General features: G+C 46.0%; 1 protein-coding gene across 2 annotated transcripts in view; it reads right to left on the bottom strand.

The window, feature by feature from the left end:
• LOC116938855 (catenin beta-1-like) overlaps positions 1 to 18,624 on the bottom strand; it is a 48,612-nt gene that overhangs the window by 7,893 nt on the left and 22,095 nt on the right. For both annotated transcript variants that reach the window (XM_032946576.2, XM_032946578.2), the window contains 6 exons: positions 16,014 to 16,117; positions 10,580 to 10,714; positions 8,597 to 8,800; positions 6,713 to 6,871; positions 4,512 to 4,631; positions 1,257 to 1,407 (listed from right to left, as the gene is read on the bottom strand). In XM_032946576.2, the coding sequence (XP_032802467.1) occupies positions 1,257 to 1,407; positions 4,512 to 4,631; positions 6,713 to 6,871; positions 8,597 to 8,800; positions 10,580 to 10,714; positions 16,014 to 16,117 (873 nt within the window). The remainder of the gene's footprint in view (positions 1 to 1,256; positions 1,408 to 4,511; positions 4,632 to 6,712; positions 6,872 to 8,596; positions 8,801 to 10,579; positions 10,715 to 16,013; positions 16,118 to 18,624) is intronic.

Below are 18,624 nucleotides of genomic sequence, written 5' to 3'. Positions count from 1 at the left end.
CCTCTATTATGGAGCATGGTTTGTATTTAACTACACATGTTTGTGGTAACATATGAAAATACACATTCTTTGATAACCATGTATGCATTGGCTTTGAAGCTGATGGGCCTACACCAGAGGCAGCCTCCTTTATGGCCTTGTCTCACCACCAGGGTAAGACCAGAGAATAACGGCAAAAGGCCAACAGCACAAAATCATACCACAAGCTTGTGTGGTTATAATGCAGACTTCATGCTTTGCGATAGGTGTCGATTTGGTGTTTAGTCATCTGAACACCTCCAGTATTATTTCCAGCAAGGGCAAAACTATTATTTTTCATCTTCTTGATACCAGCAAAAAAGGTCCCATAGATATAACTGCTCAACTAATTGGATCAGTCATGGGATGACAGTGATCAAATGAGTCACTGAGTAGACAATGGATCTCTCTTAATAAAGATACCACGCTGCAACATGGTTACCATCGATGCAATATGCCAAACACATTTCAGAAAAACGTTAAAACTGGAAGGATCTTTAAATACTATTTTCTATTATCAAGGCCGCATGGTCAACACGATGGTGTCAAGTGCAGCCTCCAACTGTCAGTCACTCCTAGCTCTCTGACCCATGTCCCATGAAGAAGGGGCATTGCCCAAAACGTCACTTATTGTATACGGCAAGTCCTCGCTTACCGTGTAGTGTTCACACTGTAGCGCGTTTTCGCGGTCAAGTAATTCTTGCATGCAGGAACACTTTTCGCACAATGCGGAACGTGTACCTTTAGAACGTGGAACACGCACACCGTTATAACGGTCGACGACGTACTACTTTCTTGAGCTAAGTGGCTAAGTGTTACAGTGATACAGTACGTGGAATGATACAGTAACGTGGCAGTGTACCCTCAGTTATTTGTCCTGCCATATCACTGCCTGTCTGTAGTAGTACATCGTATTTCGCTAAACTTAATCGTTACTACGTTATTTATGGGCAAATAATTTTCATTGAAAGCGTTTTTCGCTGAACACGTGTGAACACTGGCGCATTAAGCGAGGACTTATCACAGGTTTTTTTTTTGTAATGGGATAAATTTACAGACTCCAATGGGATAAATGCAGACTCCATACTCCACACAGCCAGAGAGGGAGAGAAGCACCCGGGGTAGAAATGAAACCCGAGCACTCCTCGCCACAACGCCCGAAGAGCTTTGACACTGTCCCTCCCTGACGGTGCCAACGCTCGTCAAGGAGGGGCCACGCGCACCGCCGGCTGGCTCACCCACGCCCTCGTTGCGCGAGTGCAGCAGCTCGGTGAGGGGCGCCGTGGCGCCCTCCGCTTCAACAGCCTCGGCCGCCTCCTTCTCCTGCGCCAGCTCACAGAGTACGCCAGCTGCCACGCGCTGCACGTTCTCGATGTTGGAGTAGAGCAGCTGCCGAGCCAGAGTCGCGGGGGGCAGGGGTCAGGGCACAGCCTTGTCAAAGCACTTACCTCACCAGTGCAATGGTGGTAGACACAAAGATCCCCCGCGTAGCCTATAACAGGCTGTTGGGGCTAGTGCTATAAAGCGAGTAGCGCCTATCAAGGCCGGCACGGCACATGAGAGGGTGGGTGGCCAGCACCACGTCTGGCCGCCTTTATCTCCCTTGTGGTGATGTTTGCACATCGACCTAACGGAGGCCGAGTCAATCTAGCGGAGGCCCAGGACCGGTTCAGATAATTGCCACTGGTGTTGATTGTGAGCGGGAATCGAACCCGGGCCGCCGGGTTCGTAGTGCAGCATGCCAACCGCTGCCCTACTGCTCCACATATGCAATGGTGATACTATTGTTAGCACAAACACATTGATGAATTTATTTTGTATTATTTTTACTACTACGTTTGTTATAGCTGGAAAAGCTGCTCCTTTTCAATATTGCTTTGCATAATTGCAATTGAGTAATGTGCTGGCGTCACAGACATAGACCGTCTGTGACGCCAGCACAGAGGCCTAACCGTTGCAAATAACTTTCCAGAATTTTTGACGTCCACTCAGAAGCAGATGGCGCATTAGTTAGAATTACTGTTATCAGTAATTTTACTGTTTAAAATATATAAAACGTTTCTCTTTTATTCTATTTTACCTTCATATGTTTAACAATAATTGGACTGGAATCTCTCTGTTTCAAGTTACAACACAGTTCCACGTCATATTAGAGGCAGACCTCGCTTAGCGCAACCCCGCAGAACGCTGATCTGTTATAGTACTCTTTGTCCTGAGGATTTTTTTTTACAAATATTTCAACAGTGCTTCCGAGTGAGAACACGAGTGAGAACAAACAGCAATGCTGGCTGAGGAAACGTACCTACCCCTATCATTCACTCAGGGAAGAACGCTCTCAGCCAATCAGACCCACCCCTCACAATTCGATTATCATGATATACGTTTAGCAAGGTGAGAACTCATGAGACCAGGAAAGTCTCAGGCTCCACCTAAAAGAAACCTCACCACAGACATTTATACTAAGAGCATCACTAAGACCCAGACTGGAAGCGCAGCAGCTCCAACCTTGTCTATCACTGCTGCCTTTTAGAAAGACAGTAGAATGCACTCGATACCCCAAATTAAGCATTCATATACTGCTCATATGAAAGAAATAACGCTGTCGGGAATGTATCCCCCATATATGCAATGGTATAACGACCCCTGTTAGCGCTGATCCAATTAGCGCTCACTTCTCCAGGAACGCATTGCGAGCGCTAAACAAGATCTGCCTGTGAATACATTTTTTTATGTGTTTGAAATGTGTGGCGAGACCTGCAATGTGAATTGTGCTGCTGTCATGAGTGAAGGCGCTCTCAATATACAGCGAGGGAAGAAAGTATTTGATCCCCTGCTGATTTTGTACGTTTGCCCACTGACAAAGAAATGATCAGTCTATAATTTTAATGGTAGGTTTATTTGAACAGTGAGAGACAGAATAACAATAAAATCCAGAAAAACGCATGTCAAAAATGTTATAAATTGATTTGCATTTTAATGATGGAAATAAGTATTTGACCCTTCTGCAAAACATGACTTAGTACTTGGTGGCAAAACCCTTGTTGGCAATCACAGATGTCAGACGTTTCTTGTAGTTGGCTACCAGTTTGCACACATCTGAGGAGGGATTTTGTCCCACTCCTCTTTGCAGATCTTCTCCAAGTCATTAAGGTTTCGAGGCTGACGTTTGGCAACTCGAACCTTCAGCTCCCTCCACATATTTTCTATGGGATTAAGGACTGGAGACTGGCTAGGCCACTCCAAGACCTTAATGTGCTTCTTCTTGAGCGACTCCTTTGTTGCCTTGGCCATGTGTTTTGGGTCATTGTCATGCTGGAATACCCATCCACGACCCATTTTCAATGCCCTGGCTGAGGGAAGGAGGTTCTCACCCAAGATTTGATGGTACATGGCCCCGTCCATCGTCCCTTTGATGCGGTGAAGTTGTCCTGTCCCCTTAGCAGAATAACACCCCCAAAGCATAATGATTCCACCTCCATGTTTGACGGTGGGGATGGTGTTCTTGGGGTCATAGGCAGCATTCCTCCTCCTCCAAACACGGCAAGTTGAGTTGATGCCAAAGAGCTCCATTTTGGTCTCATTTGACCACAACACTTTCACCCAGTTGCCCTCTGAATCATTCAGATGTTCATTGGCAAACTTCAGACGAGCATGTATATGTGCTTCCCTGAGCAGGGGGACCTTGCGGGCGCTGCAGGATTTCAGTCCTTCACGGCGTAGTGTGTTACCAATTGTTTTCTTGGTGACTATGGTCCCAGCTGCCTTGAGATCATTGACAAGATCCTCCCGTGTAGTTCTGGGCTGATTCCTCACCGTTCTCATGATCATTGCAACTCCACGAGGTAAGATCTTGCATGGAGCCCCAGGCCGAGGGAGATTGACAGTTCTTTTGTGTTTCTTCCATTTGCGAATAATCGCACCAACTGTTGTCACCTTCTCACCAAGCTGCTTGGCAATGGTCTTGTAGCCCATTTCAGCCTTGTGTAGGTCTACAATCTTGTCCCTGACATCCTTGGAGAGCTTTTTGGTCTTGGCTATGGTGGAGAGTTTGTAATCTGATTGATTGCTTCTGTGGACAGGTGTCTTTTATACAGGTAACAAGCTGAGATTAGGAGCACTCCCTTTAAGAGTGTGCTCCTAATCTCAGCTTTAAGAGTGTGCTCCTAATCTCAGCTCGTTACCTGTATGAGACACCTGGGAGCCAGAAATCTGATTGAGAGGGGGTCAAATACTTATTTTCCTCATTAAAATGCAAATCAATTTATAATATTTTTGAAATGCGTTTTTCTGGATTTTGTTGTTATTCTGTCTCTCACTGTTCAAATAAACCTACCATTAAAATTATAGACTGATCATTTCTTTGTCAGTGGGCAAACGTACAAAATCAGCAGGGGATCAAATACTTTTTTCCCTCACTGTACGTACGAATTAAAAATAGATTAACGTATGACAACACGAGGGCGATACGCGTCATGTGTAAATGCTGCTTCAACCTGCACGAAGAGGGGGATGGTGTTCAGTCCGCGGATGACGGTGCGATTGTGCGCATCGCGTGCCAGGATGTGAAGGGCGCCTGTGCAGCCCTCCACGATCTCCTCCATGCGGATGCCATCCTGTAGAGCACCAGGGTAGTCACGCTCCCTTAACATCTCACCACCACATTCATCGTTCGCACTGCCTTCAAGCAGACAAATATGTATTCCCGCACCTCCGATTAGCACGGTTGGCTGCGTACGGTGCAAAAGAAGTTCAACAGACATACACTGCATGTTTTTGGATATGGCCCTTCTGAGCAGAAGAGCCGGAGTACAGTTATTAAAGAACACCAATTATATTTTTATACTGTGTGATTTTACGTAAAAAACACAACTGAAATAACTTTTATTATAATGTAGTACATTTGGCATTGGCGCCATTATTATCACGCGCGGATATCACAAAGGAAAGCGCTATGTTTCAGAAACATAGTCTGCAATAGTTTCACAGTAGGGGTAATGTTGCGATGTGTAATCCCAAATGAGTAATTTGCAGATCATCTTTTTTCAATTAGATATTGGGCCAATGCCAGGTACACTGTAAGTCTATGGGACATTTTTTTTTCATACATGGTATGTTTTAGCCTTTTTAAGCTAGGAGACAAAACCAGAGAACCCAGGGGAAAACAATGCAGAACAGGGGGAGAGAATACAAACTCCACATATAAACGTGCACGAAGTCGGGATTTGGCCCTTCTTGCTGCCACGCATAAGTTATGCCACTGTGCCACCCCTGCTGCCCAATTAGTTATAAGTCGATAAAATGCCATCAACCTCAAGGTGGCTAGGTGGTTCAGTGGACTAATGCCGCATCAGAGCAATTAACTATTACAGATTCTGGGTTTGAATCCAGGCTACCACATATCAAAAACCCGGGCTCTCAAGCTCAGAAGAGTAGCCAGTTGAGCAATAATTGCAGAAAAACAACAAAAATAAACTTAGTTTTCACTTTATGAGTCTTATTTCCAGCTTTGAGGGCTTAAATCGTTTTTATTTGTATGTTGCGGACACGGTTACAGAAGGGCATGTTATCTCCCTCGCCTGATATGCAGGAGGTAGTGGGTTTAATCCTGACCCTGATGTCTGTATATTTGGCGTTTGCATATTCTCACCGTGGTCGTGTGGATTTTTCTCTTGGTTCTCCGGTTTTTCCCTCCATATTTAAAAACATGCGTTTATAATATTTGGCTGCTACAAATTTCCACATGATAAGCCATTTCATTGAGCTATCATGTGTGGCCACGTCGCTCCTGAAAAATAGCTAATAGCTCAATGGGCTTTACCTGGTAAAATAAAAGATAGTTTAGTTTCATCTATAGTTTAGGTCAACCGCCCCGTGTGTGAATTTTTGTAGCATGGCCTTCCAGAAGCCATCCCCTCTAGGGTGATGCACGGCTCTGCTAGAGTTCTGAGTGGAAACGTCTTCGTCTCACAAGTTGACAATGATAAGATGCCAAACGCAGGCCCCAGCATAACCCAAGAAATTATTTAGCTCATAATTGTTATAAGTACAAATTTTGCCAAAGTTGAAATCCTGCTGTCATTTCTGCAGTGGAGTACCAGTTCCTCACTGCACTTGATGGAATTAAATGTAGTGAAGTCAGATTGACTGATGATCTATTAGTCACTGCTCCATACCAGCCACTTACCCACCCGGCAGTCACCTCATAATTTTTCTATTGGTACCACCATGATTACTGTTGCTGTGAACTTCAGTCATCAATTCCTCTACCTATGTTGAGGACTCAAGTCTACCAGACTCTTTCATTTCATCTGCATTGTGTTCAACCACCACACTGCGTATGTGAACAACAAACTCACCCACCCACTCACTACAGTGCAGGTCTCAACAACAAACTCACCCACCCACTCACTCACCCACTTACCACACTGCAGGTCTCAACAACAAACACACCGAATATGCTGGTGTCAGGGTCGGGATCTAACCCACGACTTCCTGTATAGCGCAGAAAACAAATACCTCAACCACACATCATCTGCTTCACCACCAGCATGTGTGGGGGCGATGACGTAGCCCAACCGTGGCGCATTTGCCGCTTATTTTCAGAGGTTTACAGTTTGAATCTGGCCGGCCGCCCTGGTTATTCCTACAGGCGTATTAACCTACAACGATGACGGGGGCGGTGCAGAGCACTGACCACATACTGTGGCTGTCCCCCGGAGCCCGCGGACTGGCGCTGCGTGTCCTGGTGAGCGCGAACCAGCAGTTGCACGAGGTGGGGGATGGCACCGTGCTCGCGCAGCGGCGCATGGTTGTCTGGCAAGAGCGCCAGGTTACGGATGAGCCCCACCACAGCCTGCATGACACAAACAAAGATCGTCCGTGTACAGGCAGACCTCGGTTAGCACGACCCCGTAGAGATCTTTGTCCTGGAAAATTTTATTTACAAAAAATGTAGGATAAAAATTTCAACGGCGCTACGAGCAAGGGTACGCAGCAGCGCCCGCCAAGGAAATGTACCTGCGCCCATCATTCACTCAGCCAATGAGAGTGGCAATTCGATTATCACGATTCCTGGTTATGATCACATTTAAAGATACATATCAATAAATCTATTTTATTTTTCCAATGTTAATACAGTATGTTTAGCCAGGTGAGAACTCATGAGACTAGGCTAGTCTCAGGCTCCACCTACAATAAATTTCACCACAGACATTTTAGCTGAGGGCATCACTAAGACCTGGATTGGGAGCGCAGCAGCTCCAACCTCGTCTTCTCCCACCACTGCCTTGTAGGAGTACAATAGAATGCACTCGTGAGTACCGGACATAAAACTTACTGATGTTATAATAAATTATTATTTTTATTCACGAAATGTTTATGATCTGTATTTGTATTATTATTAGCACTATTATCGATACCCTATGGAAGCCCTCATATATTGCTCATGTGTAAGAAATAACGCTGTCAAGAACGCATAACCACATACGCACAATGGTATAACGACCCCTCTTTTAGTGCCGATTTGATTAGTGCTCACTTCTCCAGGAATGCATCTAGAGGGCTAAGTAAGATCTGGGAGTGTCTTCCCAAGTTTTCATCGTCAGGGGCAATGTTTCTACGAGTTTTCCCCATTGAGTATTTTTTTTAGCATGATCTCGGAGATGTTTGGCCATTTACATCCGGAGTAAAGTCATGCAGAGTAGGGGAAGAACACACAAACTCTGCAAAGGCAGGAATCATACCCAGGCCCTTTTTGCTGTGAGGCAAGAAGGGCCACCCACCACTTCACCATCCTACCTTGTAATTCTACACATGTTAGGGCAAGTGCTGTTCACGAGTAGCACCTATGAAGGCCTGCACGGCACACGTGGGGGTGGGTGGCTACACCCGGCTGCCTTTGTCTCTCCAGTGGTGAAGTTTACACACACACCACACCACGTACTCATTTAAGGCTGAGTCGACCTAGGAGAAGCCCAGGACCGGTTAAAATATTCACCGCTGTTATTGGTCATCAGTGAAAATTGAACTCGGGTTGCCAGGTTCGTAGCGCAGTGCGCTAATCACTGCAGCACCACTTTCCACAAATATAACAACCGTCATTCACTACTAAGTGGCGGTGATGTCACTATGGCACTTGAGCCAGGTTAACTGCACTTTGAGGCCACGTAAACTGTCGAAGGCCTGCTGGCAGGAGGTCACGGAACAGACCCAGCTGCTATGGGTTGATTTGACTGAGATGACTGGCCGTTGCACCAACTGTGCTCTCCACTGTGCCAACTTTCTGAAATTTAGCCGCCTGGCACTCCGCTCATTGTGAGCGCCGGTCCTCTGCCCTCCACTGTTGTTGGAGGGCGACTGCCTCCACCTCCTCAGTAGCATCTTTCACGGACCTCATCCACAGAGACCAAACTTGACACTGCTGGTACCAGTCGTCAGCAAGTCCACTCAGTTCCACTTATTTCTGTATCACATCAGTCCATATTTCCTCCAGCCCGTGCCGCACCCGTTTAGCTGTTTTATATTTACGCACACAAACACAACTGTAAACACTGTGCACTGTGTGTGAAGGCATCGGGACCTTGATGAGGGGCCAGCGTGACGGGGGCTGCAGCAGCTTCACAGTGATAGGCAGGCCGTAGTGCAGGCGTACAGCTTTTTGCGCCAGCTCAGCATCAGGGTGGCGGCTGGTGAGGTGGCGCAGTGCGCACACGGCCGGCTCGGTGATGTCCTCTCGGTCTCCGGCCTGCAGCACCGTCTGCACCAGTGCCTCGATCCCACCGACCTGCGCCGCGCCCATGTGACCGCCACGTGGAGGGGAAGTGGCAAACATGTCGGTGAACAGCGGGCGAGTGCATGGTGTGCAAACGCGATGCCACGCACGGCTGCGGGCATCTCAGGAGGCGACTAAAGATTTATGTGCCTTAGAAAAACTCGTCTCAGATGATGGGTGTCGCCACCCACTGACTGGGAGAGTCTTTATTTTTTAACATTAGCGATTTTCTCGTGAGTGGCGACATTAATAATAAGAGTCCAGTGGACGGAGCCACCGACAGTCAGAAAGTGAAGATGCCGGAGAAGTGCTGTGAATTGTAGCTGCAAAAGCGTAGGGCAAGTCCTCGTTTAATGCGGTAGATGCGTTCCTGAAAAGTGCCGCGTTAAGCGGAAACAATTTTCCCATAAATAATGTAACGCTAAAGTTTGGTCAGATACAAAGTAAGCACACGCAGTGAGATGGCAGGACAAAAAACCGAGGGTATCATTCCGCGTACTGTATCGTACCGCTCAACCGTGCAGCTCAAGAAAGTAGTTAATCGTGTCAACACCACGTGTTCAGGGAGGACTTGCCGCACATGTTATTAAAGAGACTTGTTGAACTACATTATCAAAATCAAGATGCATCACAAATAAACATGTGCTTCATGGTCATACATGACTTTTTAAGACTATTCTGACTTACCACATCTTATACCGATGATACTTTGACACAGTTTTAAACAAAACGTCACATTTACTTTATGTATTTGGTCGTGAAAATTGTACTTCCAATTTAACGGCGAGTTAACTTAAACAATAACTGGCGTGTTGTTAAACGCTTGTACATCATGTGAGTATTTAATTTGTCTGGCTGTGTCGGGTGGTGGAGGGCCTGTCAAGGCAGGCGCGCCGTCACCACCCTCACACGGCCAAACAAATTCATTGCCAGGTGTAGAAGCATTTTGATGCACCAATTGTTATTGTTAAAGCACACTCAATGGCGAGCCGAAAATCAATTCTCACAAGTACATTTATAAATCCGATTACACGATGTTTAATTTGAAACTGTGTGAAGCAAGATCCGGGAGGAAGTCAGATTAATAATTATTCTAACTTTGAGATTTTATTATTTTAATTTCACTTCCTGTATCTTGTCCTGATGACGCTTGTACACTTGACAATTTCATTTGTTTGGCTGCGTCAGATTGATGATACAGATTTGGTCAAATCGTTACGTAGTGGTCCAACCCAAAGTATCAATTACGAATCATAATTATTGGCTGTCATAAATGACGTTGGTACGGTCAGTCCTTGCTTAACGCGTGGTGTTCACACAACGTGTTTTCACTATCACGCAGTTCTCCCATTTGGGAACACTTTCTAACAACGGGGTACGAGCACTGTTATAACATTGGAACGCGCACCGTTATAATGCAGAACGTGCCCGATATAACACGGAACACGCACCATTACTTTCTTGAGTTGGACAGCTGAGCGGTACAGTAAAACAGTACGCAGAATGATACAGTAACGCAGCGGCGTACCCTCAGTTATTTGTCCTGCCATCTCACTGTGTGTGCGTAGTAGTACATCGTATCTCGCCAACCTTAATTGTTAATTTATTTACAGGGAAACTGTTTTCAGTTAGCGCGTTTTTTTCTCTTGACAAGGCACTTTTTAGGAATGCATCCACCACTGCGTTAAATGATAGACGCATGCATTTTGTATATTTCCTGGTTATAAAAAAAGGTCCTAGATCTATACATAACCTAATTTAAAATCTACATTAACCGGACACTGCACCTACCTGGCATACAACCATCTTGTTGCGGTAGTTGTTGCAGGTGAGGTTGGACAGGATGCCCGCTCCGCAGGTCACGACATTCACGTCGTTAGATCCCAGCAACTCCACCAGCGACTGCAGCAACCCCTCCATGTTCTCCTGCACCACACAGCAACACCGCATCCATGGGTCAACAACATCTCTTGAATGACAGTTGGTCACGTCTAAGGGCATGTGCGCAATCGGTAAAAAAAAAAAATCACAAAAGCGGTAGTGATATCAAAAGCAATGCTTCAATGGAACTACCTCTTTAATTTGGACCTGTTTCGAATATTAGGTCTCATCAGCAGGGCATGCGCTGTGAAATAATTTCTGCTGGATTGTCTGGTATGACAGCCAAAGGCCACCAGTCAGTTTTGTACCCATCAACTTTATTCATTGAGTCCGTCACTCACGTTGAGGACTCGGTCAATCACAATGATTGTTTTCGCCTCGTCAAGACTGTTCAACCATCGCAGGTCGCAAAAAGTCACTTACTCATTCAGCCTCTCATTCACCCTCTCTTGACTCACCCAGTCAACCACTTACTCACTCAAGAGCCACTCACCCACCCACTCACTACACTGCTTCTTCTGTTGCACTATGCTCAACTTTGGTATTTCCTCCCCACAGTTTCTTTTCCCCAAGCTCTTGCTTAATACTATAATCGTATCAACTCTTATCGAGTACAACTTTGATCGTGCTGTTTGTACTTGTGTAGTGTGATAGCGCCGTCTGTTGTCCAGCAACGGCAACTGCGGCGGGCGAGCAGTACACACGGCGGTGAGCATATACGCGGGTGTGTCAGCAGGGTGGAGGTACTGGGGCAAGGGTCATGGAAGACCCCATCTGGAAGCCCCTGGAACCCGCTAGTGCAGGGGTCGGGAACCTTTTTGACTAAGAGAGCCATGAAAGCAAAAAATTTGGAAATTTATTTCAGTGAGAGCCATATAATATATTTTAAAAGTGAATTCAACTAAATGTCAGTATAATAAGCCTCTGAATTTATTATTTTAAATAATGTTGTTATAACACTCACCATTAATGCGACTTCTGGTGCTGCATGGATTTGCTGATGTCTTTGTAGTCGGGTTGGTACTTGGTGAGGTTAAGCTTCATGCAAGCGTTGAGGCTTTCATCCGTTAAACGTGATCGTAGGTTGGACTTGATGTTTTTAAGATGTGAGAATGACTGCTCACATGCATACGTAGATCCAAACATGGTCAATACAGCAATACTCACACGCTGCAGTGTGTGGTATGTGACAGGAAGCGCGTTCCAAGTTTTGAGAATCAGCTGGTCTTCGGGTTGGAGTTTTTTCATTTCTGTCCACATGTGCTTGCTCGCCAACTCCGCTTTCTGTCGTGTGATTCTTTCCAAATCTTCATTCAGTGACTTGAACTTATTCACCCACATGTCTGAGGCCTTCAGGTCAGCCACTTCTGCTTCAAAATCTCTGACGGAGACACCAGGGATGTAATTCAGGTCGGCTGTGTTCAGTGAACACTCGTTTGGATGGGTGATGAACTTAAAAAGACGAGTGTGCTCACGAAATTCTCCAAAGCGTGCTTTGAAGGACTGTAGGAGACTGGATGTGCAGCCAGCTAGCTGGTGGAGATCAAGGTTTTGAATGGGCTCACTTGCTGTGCATGCATCTTTAAATTGGCTCAGTTTTTCAAAATGTAGTAAACGACCTGTTTCAAGATCCGTGATGAAAAGCTCCAGCTTGTTTTCAAAAGCAAATACAGCTTGTTGAAGGGATAACACTGTATTTCCAATGCCTTGCATTTTCACGTTGAGCTGGTTCAGATGTTCAATCAGATCTACGAGATAGTAAAACTTGAGGAGCCACTCGGTGTCGGCTAGCTCAGGATGCCCGACGCCTTTCATTTCAAGGAAAGTCCGGATTTCGTTCAGGCAAGCCGCAAAACGGCTAAGCACCTTCCCTCTTGACAACCAACGCACATTGCTGTGCAAAAGCAGACCAGGATAGTTATTTACAACTTCATCCAGCAGTGTTTTAAACTGGCGATCATTTAAGGCTCGGGCAACAATAAAGTTGATCACACGAATGACCAGCGACATCACTTCGCCAAACTGCCTGTCACACATCTGAGCACAAAGTGCCTCCTGGTGTATAATGCAATGGAAACTTAGGATGGGTCTATTTTCATGTTCACGGAGAAGCGCCACAAATCCTTTGTTTTTCCCCACCATACACGGAGCACCATCAGTACACACTGAGAGAAGTTTATCCATAGGTAGACTTTTTTCTTGAGCAAACTCCATGAAAGACTTGAATAAATCCTCACCTCTTGTGGACCCTTTTAATGGCAGAACAGCAAGACTTTCTTCGCGCAGTGTGTCACCAACAGCATATCTTGCAATCACGCTGAACTGCGACAAATGGCTCACGTCTGTTGACTCATCCAAAGCCAGAGAAAAGAACGGCGCTGCATTTATGTCCTTCACTTGCGTTTCCTCCACTTTGTTTGCCATCACGATGGTACGATCATGAACAGTTCTTGCCGACAGAGGCATGTCTTGTATCCGTTTGATTATCTTGTCTTTGTTCGGAAGATCATCAAAAAGTTCATTGGCTACATCCAGCATGAACGTTTTAGCATACTCGCCATCTGTGAATGGTTTTCCGTTCCTCACTATTGCTAAAGAACCAGCAAAGCTAGCCGAATTATAGTCACCTTGCCGGGTCCATACGCGGAGTTGCTGCTGGCTAGCTTGCACCCTGCTCAGAAGCTCTTGGCACGCTTTCTTTCTGCTGTCTCCCGCAGGGTATTTTGATGCAAAGGTAGCGTGGCGCGTGTCGAAGTGCCGCTTTACATTCGACCGTTTCAACGATGTAATTTTGTCATTGCAAATTAGACACACCGCAGAACCCGCTCTCTCCACAAAGGCGAATTCTTCGGTCCATTCGTCCTGAAATGTACGATACTCGTCGTCTTTTTTTCTTTTCGCCATCTTCTTCGTCGAAGGGTTAGCTTTGAGCTAATGACCGAGCAGACGCAGTCTCAGACTGATTCAAAAGGGGGCGTTTACCTGTTTTACCCAGCAACGGCAAACGTAGGCCAGTATCATCCAATTAAAATAATGGACAATTGCTCCTGCAGCCCTGAACAGGACATGCGCAGTGAAAAATCGATGGATGGATTAAAACAAGTGAGAATATTTTGTTTTATCTGCGAGCCATATGCAATCATCAAAAGAGCCACATCTGGCTCGCGAGCCATAGGTTCCCGACCCCTGCGCTAGTGGGTTCAAGAAGGGAGGCGCGGCCAGGGCGGAGCCAGATCGCGCCGGGTAGCATAAAAGCAGCTGAGAGCAGGAGCTCGTGACTGCCAGTTCTGGGAAGTGGACTCGTCTCGTCGTCACTGTCGTCTTCGCCGCCATCTTCGCTAGATATTGCGCGGCCGGATAGTTGTTGTCTGTCTCGGTCGGCGCCGTTGGTGTTACACGGTCAGGGTTGTGTTAAGGCTAGGCTAGATGACTAGGGAGAAGGTGAGGGCATACCTGTGAACCTGAATGTGTCAATAAAGGTTCTCCTGAATAACCTTGTCTCCCGCTCCGATGACATTACACTTGTATACTTTATACAGGCATACCTCTTTTAGCGCTGCTCTTATAACGCTGTTTCGTAATAACGCTCTTTGTCCTGGAAGAAAATTCCTGGGCGGGTTAGCCCATATATGGATGAAAGGAGTCATGGCGTTGTCCGTGGGGGTGTGTCTTTGCCCATATCTGGTCTTGTGGAACCTGAATCGAGCTGTTTATTGTATCCATTCTGCTCTTAGTTGAACCGACAGCCATATTGGAGTATCGATTCATTGAGGGTTAATCACTGCATCGATTCATTGTTGATCCATGGATCGAGTAGTGTCATTGGTTCGTATAGCTTCCTGCGGAACGTATGTTCACGGCAAACGGTCGTTAATCATACGCAAGCTCCGACTGAAAACACTGATGAGTACCTAACTTATTGGGCCTTTTTTCATTACCATTAAAAATGACTATTTTCATTTATAAAATGCTTTAAAACATTAATCATGTGTACAGTATTATTATTAAGGCTATTACCGCTACCCAAACAGAAGCCCTCATGATCCTTATGGCGGTACCCCGGGGTACCATATAATACAAAATGGCCGAGGCAATTAAATATTTTACTTCTGGGACACTTTTTGCCCAGGGTGTACTTAACTCCGCGACTGGGTTTACTATCAATCCGAAATCAGTGCCACTCCACGATGTCGAAACGCCAAACATTAGCATTAAACATCCGTTATCAAAAAATTTAACTTTGAAAAGTGCATCGCGTATCGCTCGTCAAGACGAGTAGATTGCCGCATCACCGACCATCAACAGACTAAAAATTACTGCATCACAGATATTATGCGAGAGCCGGGTTACTATGGTACCCCGGGGTACCGCCATAAGGTTAATATCACTCCTAGGTAAAAAAAGATATCGCTGTCCATACGCATATCTATTGGAACCATGTTGTCATGACCTCCTATAGCGCTGTTTCGCAAAGCACTCCGTTTACCAAGAACGCATTCCGAGTGCTATAAGAGGTATGCCTGTATACTATATGTATTTTTATTTACATTGGCTTGCTTACCTTTTATCTATTTTGCACTCCCATCGTTTTTGTATTGTTTGTTGTGAAAAAGAGCTTCATAGCTCATCGGATTCCTCCTCCTCCAGTCTAAATAAAGATTGATTCTTGTTGCTGGCCACTTGACTTTTCGGGCAATTGGGGCTATGCTCAGGAAATGAAAGTATTACCGTTTCACTGGTGTGCAGTATAAATAAGCACACTTTTTGCAATTGTTTATTTTCCTGTGATTCGCAACCCCGGTCAGAAAATCTTTCGAGGCGCGTCGAAATCAGTTCTCATGGTGTTAAAGCAGTCAGAAGACGATTGTTATGAGCGGCTGAACACGAAGCTTCACAGTCTGTTGCCGTATAGCACCGAGTCTGATGACGACTGGCTCCGTGTTCCAAAGGCAGATTCGACTCATGGCCCAGACTTGGTAAGATGGTTCCCCGATTCATTTCCGGAATCATTTCTTGGCGGACGGTGGCATCAATATATTATGACTCATGTTACACATTCGAATGGGGAAGCAGCTGCTAAATCTAAGGAAACTTCTGATGGGGGAGTCTGCAGCTCACTCAAGGGCAACAGCGACGTGGTCAGACTGTTTCAGGAGGACCGGTGTGTTATGCTGCACAGGTGTACCGCCAATGTCAAAATGTGCTTACGAAAAAAAGTTATTATGCAGGAAGCAAATAACTAAACTAGAAAAATACACACAAGGATCCTTCATCTGCTTTCACCCTAACATTCGCCGGCCAAAGGGTCAGCACCATGGGCACTTGGCAAGCTGGCCGCACTGACCTGCTTAGTGGCGGCATCGGAGAGATTGCGAAGGGTCCACAGGCAGTTCTGCATGAGCCTCTGGCTAGGGCTGACCAGGTGAAGACCCAGGGCTTGCATGCCACCTGACGCCAAGAAACACATGACATTATGGTGCTGTTATGGAACATGTACGTATATATGTATGTACGTCACCTATATTTAAACACTCGCTTTACTACCCGGCTTCGCCCGAGACTTGGATTCTTGTCTTGGATTAATACACGGTCTACGCGGAGGGTGGGGGGGGATGCGTGACGTCAGCGGGCACACTGTGTAACGCTGCCGCATGCGGGTGACATCACATATGTGACGTCACCGCTCACTTGCCGTGCAAAATATATCCATTATTGCGCCCCCCCCCAAAATACATAGTCTATTTTTATACTTTTTGCATTGTGTACAGTCTGGAAGCTGCCCACATGCCAAATTTCAAGTTTGTTGCATGTCAGGAAGTATGCTAAACGTTCTGAACAAACACACATTCACAAATTTCTCTTTTATATACAGTAAAACCTTAGATTGCGAATAACTTGGTCTGCGAGTGTTTTGCAAGACGAGCAATTTTTTTAAATAAAATTTCATTTGATAAACGAGCAAGGTCTTGCAATACGAGTAGTATGTATATGCTTTGTCTGCCGAGCGTCACGTGATCACAACTGAGCCGATGGTTCTTCTCTCTCTTGCTGCGGAATTGTGGGTAATCGTTTCCCATGTGCGGTCTCAGTCGGCGTGCCTCACTCGTATAGTCAATATCCATTTGAGCGTATACTGTTTACTACAGTGTTGTGACCACGTGTGTGCGTAAAGCATTTTTTTTATTTTGTGTCCAAGTGTAGTGACTGTTCTTTAGAAAAGCACCACCCGAATAAGGCTGTAGCAGTGCGAGCGATGAATCTGTTTAACAACAATGTAATGTCACATTTCCGCGAAATCCTCAAAAGGAGGCAAAAGCAAGTGTCATTGGATAGGTTCCTTGTTAAAGTCGCACAAAAAGAAAAAGATTCCAGTGAGCCAACAGATAGCAGTGATTCTGTTAGTGACAGTGAAAGTCATCCTACACAATAACCCTCCTCCTCCTCTCCTCTCTCGTCTCCCTCACACCAGCCACGATTAAATTTAATTAATAAATTTGATTACTTTATATTAAATTTAAATTATAAAAATCTAAAAAGGTATTTTGTATTAATAATTTTTATATGAATATTTTTGGGTTGTGGAACGAATCATCTGAGTTTCCATTATTTCTAATGGGGGAAATTCGCTTTGATATACGAGTGCTTTGGATTACAAACACGTTTCCGGAACGAATAATGCTCGCAATCCAAGGTTTTACTGTATATAGATTACCAGAAAAACCACCACAGGTTGCATTCAAAATGTACGGTAAGCTCTCGCTTAACACGCTTTGTTCACACAACACGTTTTCACGAGAACACGGTTGTTCCATGAGGGAATACTTTTCGCATGATGTGGAACACCCCCTTAATAACGCGGAATGTGCACCTATTATAGTGCAGAATGCGCACCATTATAACGCGGTTTCTGGGCGGTCGACAATTAACTACTTTCTTGAGCTGTGTCTGAGCGGTAGTGATACAGCATGCAGATACAGTAAAGCGGCGACATAACCTCAGTTATTTGTCCCACCATCTCACTGTGTTTGCGTACATTGTATCTTGCCAAACTTTTTGGTTACATTATTTATGGGGAAAGAGTTGTCGCTTAACACCTTTTTTGCTTAACGCGACACTTTGCAGAGACGCATCCACCATGTTAAAAGACTTACTGTACTATGAACATTCAGAACGTATTATACATATTATTATTCTACTGTTGACGCTTCAACTACCACACACAATGCTCAACACTATCCTGGATTAACAAAAAACAATCCAGACAAGTGTAGTGACACGGCGTTGACTGTTGTACAGTAGCTGCATCTGCCGGTGAACACTTAGCGCACACTCTGTTGAGCATATACACGGGTGTGCCGGCAGGGTGGAGGAACTGGGGCAAGGGTCACGGTAGACCTCGTGGGGAGGCCCCTGGAACCCTCTGGTGGGTTCGAGAAGGGAGGTGCGGCTAGGGCGGAGCCAAGCTGCGCCGAGGGGAATATAAGCAGCGAAGAGCGAGAGCTCCGGGCTGCCGGTTCTGGGAGTGGACTCGTCTCGTCGTGGCTGTCGCCGTTGCCGCCTTCATCACTGCCCCCTTCACCCGATCATTGCGCGGCCGAACAGTAGTTGGCTGTCTCAGCCGACGCTGTCGGTGCAACGCGGACGGGGTCGTGTCTGGACCGGGACGTACCGCAGCGTGGTCGTGAGAGAGGGAGCCGGAGTTGGTAGGTGAACATAATAAAGGAAAGACGGTGCCTCCTGCGACAACCTCGTCTCCGACTGAGTGTGTGTGTGACACACGCCACCCGCACACACACACAAGCCTCGGGAAGAAGGAAGAAGATACCTGCGAGACTACACAAGTAGAGTTGGGTGCAGTTGGGAGTGTATTTGGGAGTGTGGTTGGGTTGTCATCAGAGCATAGTTTGTGTGTAGTTGGGAGTGTAGTCGGGGGTGTTGTTGGGGTGTGGCTGGGG

This window comes from Petromyzon marinus, chromosome 4 (genome assembly GCF_048934315.1).
Source record: "Petromyzon marinus isolate PM22_M1 ecotype Great Lakes invasive population chromosome 4, UKy_Petmar_22M1.pri1.0, whole genome shotgun sequence".
Lineage (NCBI taxonomy): Eukaryota > Metazoa > Chordata > Hyperoartia > Petromyzontiformes > Petromyzontidae > Petromyzon > Petromyzon marinus.
Note: the sequence above shows the minus strand (reverse complement) of the source record. Positions and strands in the feature narration are given on the sequence as shown.